This window comes from Canis lupus, chromosome 8 (assembly GCF_011100685.1).
Source record: "Canis lupus familiaris isolate Mischka breed German Shepherd chromosome 8, alternate assembly UU_Cfam_GSD_1.0, whole genome shotgun sequence".
In the NCBI taxonomy this organism is placed as follows: Eukaryota; Metazoa; Chordata; class Mammalia; order Carnivora; family Canidae; genus Canis; species Canis lupus.
Window position 1 is genome coordinate 35522095 of NC_049229.1, and position 8568 is coordinate 35530662.

An 8568-nucleotide genomic window follows, 5' to 3' on the forward strand; every position below is an offset into this window, starting at 1 on the left:
GGTCCTCAGGGCATATGCAAATGAAGAAACATTTATCCAAGAGTTTCAACTAAAACCCAGTAAGAAGAGTGAGGGACTGCAGTATTTGAACCAAGACCCATTCCTTCCCAACTTGAGACAGAAATTCCACCCAGACTGATATGAACAAGAAGAGTTCCCTCTCACTTCAGCTCCTATCTAGTTGGAGGACTGTTTTCCTGGGAGAGTCAGGGCTTCAGTGTTTCTTATCTTAGCTGCCTGTTGTGATGTTAGATTCTGAGCATGTATAGTTAAGAGGTGAGAATTCCTTTTTGGCTACCCCATCACTTTGGGTGGAGACTTTACCCTGTATTTGGTGCCACTGAGAATAATGGGGCCCTGGCCACTCTTACCTCCTTGGAAGGTGGAGTTTCCACACTGGGAGAGGCAAGCCAAGAAGGCCTGAGATTACTGCTCCCCTTCTACCTCCTAAAGCAGAGGTGTCTCTCAGAGAGAAGCATGCCATTGTCTCATCCCCAGATACAGAGCTCTGGCTCAGAGATTTTGCCCAGTGGGAGAAGCAGACCATTGAAAAAGAGAACTCTAAATTTCTCCCACAGGAAATTAGTTTATTTGCAGCAGTATGTATACATTGACACCTAAGATGCTCTCAAAAACAATGGAGCTTATGGTAAAAAGTAATTAAGGGGCTACGGGTAAATTTGTTAGAGACATAAACTAAACTTTAGGCTGAATAGGTAAATAGATCCAGGGAAAGAATCCATAGAGAAGAGCCCTCCTGGGGTCAAAAGTGTCCATGTTTAATTGGATCAGTCTATAAAACAATTTACTTCCCAGGTCATTGTTGAAAACAAAGCAACCACCTGGCAGTCATTGGAGCTTAGCAGTTGAATGTGAGCAATTATAGATGAAGAGAGCCCTGCTAAAACCACTGCCATCTCATCGTAATTGTGGACATTCACAAGGCTGCAGTCCCTGAGGAACTACATCAAAGGCTTCATACTTGTTGGGAAGGTTAGGGATTAATTTCACTAAAGTCATCCAGCCACTTACTAAACTAACAAGCAAATAAATAACAAGCCCTAGGGTAAGGGGCGGCGGGGGGTGGGGGGGGGGGTGGGCAAGGATCAATGCTCAGAATTGCAGTGGTGTTACATAAAATATCCAGTATTCAACACGAATTATAAGACATAAGAAACAGGAAAGTCAGACCCATGCACCAGGGAGGGGATATTGCCTATGAGTGACTAAGATGTCAGATTTAACAAAGATTCCAAAGTAGCCAGTATAAAAATGTTCAAAGGGCTGAAAGAAACCATACTTAAAGAAGAAAATAAAGTAGGCAACAAAGTGGATATAGAAGGAAAGTACCTCAATAATAAGGCTATATATGACAGCCCTCTGCCAGCTTCATACTCAGTGGTGAAAAGCTGAAAGCCTCTCCTCTAAGATTAGGAATAAGATAAGAATACCCACTCTTGCATAGTATCAGAAGTCCTGCCCCAGCAATTAGGCAAGAAAAAGAAATAAAGTCATCCAGTTTGGAAAGGAAGAAGTAAAAGTGTCACTGTTTGCAGATGACATGATATTATGTATAGGAAGTCCTAAGTACTCTACTATAAAAAACTTAGAAATAATAAGCAAATTTAGTAAAGTTGCAGGATACAAAATCAATATACAAAAATCATTGTGTTTCTATACATTAATAGGCTATCAGAAAGGGAAGCTAAAACAAGTTACAATTGCATCAAAAAAATAAAATGCCTTGGCGTAAATTTAACCAAGGAAGTGAGAGACCTGTACATTGAAAACTAGAATACATTAAAGAAATTTAAGAAGACACAAATAAATGGAAAGATGGATTAGAAGAATTAGTACTATTAAAATGTGCATACTACCCAAAGCAGTCTACAGATTCATTGCAATCCCTATCAAAATTCCAGTGGCACTTTTCACAGAAATAGAACAGACAATCCAAAATTTGTATGGAGACACAAAAGACCCCAAATACCCAAAGCAATCCTGAGAAAGACCAAAGCTGAAAGCATCATTCTTCCTGATTTCAGTGCATTTTTGTGTCTATATCACATAGAAAGGTGTATTTGCCAATAATTGCAGAATGGAAGTCAGTGGAAACAAAGCTATACTAAGCAAAAGAAATTATTCCAGATGGTAACTTGAATCCATAGGAATAAAAGAAAACCAGAAATAATAAATAAAAAGTTAATGTAGCAAAAGCAATAAATATACACTTGTTTTCTTCTCGGTTTCTTTAAAAGATGTAAAATAATTATAACAATCTACTATTGGGTTTGTAACATTAAAGATGTAATATGTATAACAATACCACAAAAAGTGGCAAAAGGAGAATAGAACTATACAGGATTATTTTTTATATATCTCACCAAAATTAGTATAAACTAATGCTGATTCTAATAAGTTATTCATGGCAAGCCCTAGAGCAACCACTGAGGAAATAGTTTTAAGTGAAAAAATCAGGGCAAAAAAAAAAGAAAAAAGAAAAAGAAAAAATCAGGGCAGCCGGGGGTGGCTCAGCGGTTTAGCACCACCTTCAGCCCAGGGCCTGATGCTGGAGTCCCGGGATCATGTCCCAAGTCAGGCTCCCTGCATGGAGCCTGCTTCTCCCTCTGCCTGTGTCTCTGCCTCTCTCTCTGTGTGTCTCAAATAAATAAATAAATAAATAAATAAATAAATAAATAAATAAATAAATAAATAAATTCTTTAAAAAAATCATTAAAGAAATTAAACTTCTGCATTAGAGGATATTCACTTAAGGCAAAAGAAAGCCGTAAAGGAGGAATAGAGGGATAAAGATGAGATTAGAAGACAAAAGGAAAATGACAGACTTAAATCCAGCTATATCAATAGTAACTAACATTAAAAGATTAAACAGTTGAAAGAGATTGTCAGACTGGATTAAAAAAAAAAAAACGTAAGTAAAAAGGTGAAAAAGATATATCAGGCAAGCAGCAACAAGAAAACTGAAGTATCTAGACTATTGTCAGAAGATAATAAACTTTAAGAAGGGTACATGATGTAACGAGCTCTGGGTTTTACACGCAACTGATAAATTATTGAACACATCTGAAACTAAGGGTGTACTATATATTGGCTGATTGAATTTAAGTTAAATAAAGAATAAAATAATAGACTTTGAAACAAAAAAAATGTTACTAGAGAATAAGAGGGACATTTTATAGTGATAAAAGTGTCAGTTCAGTTCAGTGGAGCTAACAATCATCAAAATCTATGAGGCAAAATTGACAGAAATAAAGAGAGAAATAGAAAATTCAATAATAATTTAAGATTTCAAAACCCTACTTTCAGTCATGGATAGAACAAGTAGGCAGATCAGCAGAAAAATATTTGAACAACGCTATAAACCTGTAACAGCAGACAAGCATCTATTTAATATTCCACCTAAAAACAGTAGAATATGCATTTTTCTGAAGTGTACATGGAACAATCTCCAGGATAAATCATATACTAAGACATAAAATACATTTCAAAGGATTGAAATACTACAAAGCTTATCCTCTGACCAAAAGAAAATGAAAAATCAGTAAGAGGAAGAAATTTAGGAAACTTACAGATATATGGAAATCACAACATGTGCCAAGTCACCAGTGGTCAAAGAAAAAATTAGAATATACCAAGAGATAAATGACAATGAAGAGGACACAGTATACCAAAACCTGTAAGAGGCAATTAAAGCAGTCTTTAGAACAAAATTTGTAGCTTTAAAATGCCTATTTAAAAAGAAGAAAGATTTCAAATCAATGCCTTAACTTTCTACCTTATAACACTTCTGGAAAAAGAAGAGGAAACTAAAAGCATACAGAAGAAAAATTAATAAAGATAAGAAAGGTGATTATGAAATACAAAAAAAAGGGAACATTACTACTGACCTTATGAGAATAAAAATGATGATCAAGGAATACTGTGAACACTGGTATGCCAATGAATTATATAACTTAGATGAAATGTACATATTCCTACAAATACAAACTACTGAAACTGATTCAAGAAGAAGTAATCTGAACAGACCTATAACAAGTAATAATCAAAATACTAACCGTAAAGAAAATCTGAGAACTAGATGGCTTTGTTACATAGTTCTACCAAATATTTTAAAGAATAGTACCAGTTCTTCAAAAACTCTTCCAAAAAAATAGAAGAAAAAGGAGCACTTACCAACATTCTATGAAGCCTGCATTACCCTGATACCAAAAGCATTAAAGACATTAAAATGTCTTTAATGTCACATAAAGACAAGGAGAGAAAACTACAGACTAATATCTCTTATCAATATGGTTGTAAAAATCTGTAACATAATAGCAAACTGAATCCACTAACATATAAACAGAATGAGACACCATGACAAAGTGATATTTATCCCAGGAATGTGGGGTTGTTTTAACATCCAAAAATCAATTACTGTAATATACCATATCAATTGAATAAAAAAAAAAAAAACTGTGTAGTCATATCAGTAGATACAGAAAAAGCATTAGACAAAATCCAATACCTTTCATACCAAAAACACTTAAATTAGGAATAGAAAGGAGCTTACTCAATTTGATAAAGATATCTATGAAAAACCCACAGTTAACATTCATACTTACTGATGAAAAGCTGAATGCTTTCCTTAAGATCAGTAATAAGACAAGGATTTTATTCATCATTTTTATTAAACATTATACTAGAGATTCTAGCCAAAGTAATAAAGCAGGGAAAAAAATACTCAGATTGGAAAGGAAGAAGTAAAGTTATCTCTATTCACAGATAACATGATCTTGCATATAGAAAATCTAAGGAATTCTCTAAAAAACTTAAAACTAATCAGTTCAGCATGGTTACAGGTTACAAGATAAACATACAAAAATCTGTTGTATTTGCATACACTAGGAATGAACAATCCAAAAATGAAGTTAAAACAATTCTACTTAATAGCATCAAAAAGAATAAAATACTTAGGAAGAAATTTAAGAAGAAAAGCACAAAACTTATTCTCTGAAAACTATAAAATGTTGGAAGAAATAAAGATTTAATAAAATGGAAAAACAACCCATGTTCATGGTTCAAAATGATATGATGGCAATACTCCCCATTTGATTCACAGATTTGGTACAGTCCCTATCAGAATCTCAGCTGGCCTTTTTGTGAAATTGTCAAGCTGATTTTAAAATTCATAGGAATTTCAAACATGTTCAACAAGTGGTATTGAGACAGCCACATTCAAAGAATGTCATTGGACTCTGTAGTAGTTTCCAGAGCTGCTGCAACAAATTACTGCAAACTGAGTGGCTTGAAACAACAAAAATTTATTCTCTTACAATTCTGGACGTCAAAAACCTGAAATCAAGATGCCAACAGGGCCACACTCTGTCCAGAGATATTAGGGAAGAATCTTGCTTCTTCCAGCTGCTGGTGACCTCTCACATTCCTTGGCTTGTGTCAGCATAACTCTAATCACTGCTTCTGTCTTCACATGGATGCCTTTTCTATAGACCCCATGTCAGTTCTCCCATCCCTTTCTAAGGGTATCAACCACTGGATTTAAGGTGACCTAAATTCAGAATGATCTTAACTCAAGATTCTTAATTACATGAGCAAAGACATAGCCCAAATAAAATTTACAGCTATCATTAGTACTGGGATATGTCTTCTTTAAGATATAGTATTCAGCCAACTGCAGACCCTTACTTCATACTATATTCAAAAATGAACTCAAAATAAAGACCTAAATATAAGAGCTAACACTATAAAAATCTTAGAAGAGAACATAGGAGTAGATCTTTATATCTCAAATATGGCCGTGGATTCTGAGATACAACACCAAAAGCATGAAAACAAAACAAAAATAGATAAATAGGACTTCATCAAGAGTAAAAAAAACCTTTGTGCTTTAAAAGATACAATCAGAGGCACCTGGGTGGCTCAGTAGGGTAAGCATCTGCCTTTGGCTCAGGTCATGATCTCAGGATCCTGGGAATGAGCCCCACATCAGGCTTCTTGTTTGGTGAGGAGCCTGCTTCTCCATCTCCCTCTGCCTGCCACTCCCCCTGCTTGTGCTCTCTCTCTGTCAAGTAAATAAATAAAATCTTAAAAAAAAAATACAATCAAGAAAGCGAAAAGACAACTCACAGAAAGGGAAAAATATTTGCATATATCTGAGAAGGAACTTGTTACTAGAATATTCTAAGAACTCTTAAAACTCAATAATAAAAGGGCATTTTTATTTAAAATATGAGCAAAGGATCTCTATAGATATCTATTCAAAGGAGATCTACAAATGGGCAAAAATACGCCCATGAAAAGATGTTGAACATCATTTGGTATAAGAGAAATGCAAACCAAAACCACAATGATATATCACTTCATATAGGACATACTATGATGGCTGGAATTAAAAAAGCAGATAAGTATTGGTGAGGATATGGAGAATTAGAACCCTAATATAGTGCTGGCAGAAATGTAAAATGATACAACCATTTTACATTTTGGCAGTTTCTTAAATGATTAAACTTAGAGTTACCATATGACTCAATAATAGAACTCAATAATTCTGTTCCTAAGTACACATACACCCAAGAGGAATGAAAGCATAGTTCCACATAGAAACTTGTACATCAATGTTTATAGTAGCATTATTCATAACTGACAAAAGGTGGAAAAAGTCCAAGTATCCATCAACTATGAATCCATAAGAAATTGTGTTTTATCCATACAATGGAATATTAGTCCACCATAAAAAGAAATGAAATACTGATATATGCTGCATGAATGAGGCTTGAAAACATTATGCTAAGGTAAAGAAGCCAGTCACAAAAGACCACATTTTTTATTATTCCATTCATATGAAAAGGCAAAACTATAGAGATGGAAAGTACATTAGTGGTTGCTTCTGACTGAGAGAATAAAGGGATAGGAGGGTAATTGCTAAAGAGTACAGGGTTTCTTTTTTGAGGTCATGAAAATGTTCTAAATTGTAGAGATATTTATATATATTTGAGTATACTAAAAATATTGAGTTATACACTTTACATGAGTAAATGGTATAGAATGTGAATTATATCTCAATAACACTGTTTTTAAAAAGAGTCTATTGTGTAATTATCCACTGACTAGTATTTATGACTGACTTATCTCTGTTGAAGCCGGATGGGATGAAGGAATAGAGAAGGAAAGGAAAGAGAAGTGCTGAGATTTTGCTGTTTGGGTTATTGAATGAATGTCATTTCAAGCTTATTCAGAGAGCTACCAAATAGAGGTGATTCTTGATTATGAAGACAAGTAACTTGTGTGTACATTTTAATACACTATTTTCTGTTTAAATTTGCCTAACCACAATGGAATTTTTCTCTGAGTTTATAAATAAAATATAAAGGCTTGAATGTAATCTCTTTATCCCCCTTTTATACTTCAAAGGGAGTTTACACTGGGAGAGTACTTACTCTTCAAGAAATGTTGGTCCAAGTTGGGAAGTTAAATGCTGAAGCTGTTAGAGGTCAGTGGGCCAATCTTTCATGGGAATTGCTTTATGCCACAAACGATGATGAGGAACGATATAGTATACAAGCTCATCCACTACTTTTAAGAAACCTTACGGTACAAGCAGCTGATCCTCCCTTGGGATATCCAATTTATTCTTCAAAACCTCTCCACATACACTTGTATTAGAGCCCATTTTGACTTGTAAGTGTATTATCCTCAATTGAGATGTTTTTATTTTTTCATTCTAGAAGAGTAACAATGTTATTCCTTATAATTTCACTGAACTTCTCTTTTTCCTCCTACAAGTCAGATGCCTGGGAAAAGCAATCTGTGTAAAGTTGATTCTCTTAGCTATCTTAATGATTAAAAAAGCAAACAAACTTTGTCTAACATAAAAGTTAGAACTAGTTGGCCAATATTTGTGCCCTATGAACTGTAGTAGACTTTAGCAAATATGAAACATTTGTATAAGATTATGTAATGAGTTTCTTAATGTTTTCTTAAATATGTGATAGGTGACTTGCCTTACAGAAGTCAACAACAATGTTGACTTTTACTAGAAGATATACACACATATCAGTGTTTTCATGTAATGATAATGGGTCCTATTGAAAGTTGCATAATGTGTATATATTTATTCGAAATATTAAATTTTATAGTATTTTCAAACTGTGCTGTTTTAACGTTTAACATGGTCTGAGTGTCTTCATATGATCTATTCATTTTCTTTTCATATGCTTCAATTCATAAACCTTAAAAGCTTTTAATAAAACATCTTCCAATAAAATATTTTCCTTCCTTTCCCAGTATCCTTTTGATATATGTGAAAGGAAACGGGTTTACCTTGTTCATCAGAATTAAGTGTTTGGGTACAACATAATGAGTGACTGCTAGAGACCATTCTGTAGATGTGACTTCTTAAGAATTTCTTCTCAATTAAATATACTGTTTCTGGAGAATTACTTGACCCACTAGGACTAGTGGTTACTAGTGTCTTAGGTATCTAAAGGTAGAAAGAAAAATTTTCATAATACGAACAGAATTTTCATTCTTTTGCTGCTTATAGGTACA

The 8568-nt window shown here is 34.1% G+C and overlaps 1 protein-coding gene across 1 annotated transcript in view; it reads left to right on the forward strand.

Annotated features, from left to right (window-relative positions):
• PCNX4 (pecanex 4) overlaps positions 1-8298 on the forward strand; it is a 40688-nt gene extending 32390 nt beyond the window's left edge. The window contains exon 11 of the mRNA XM_038544859.1: positions 7432-8298. Coding sequence (XP_038400787.1) covers positions 7432-7683 — 252 coding nt within the window. The 3' untranslated portion in view covers positions 7684-8298. The remainder of the gene's footprint in view (positions 1-7431) is intronic.
• Positions 8299-8568: the final 270 nt, after the last annotated feature.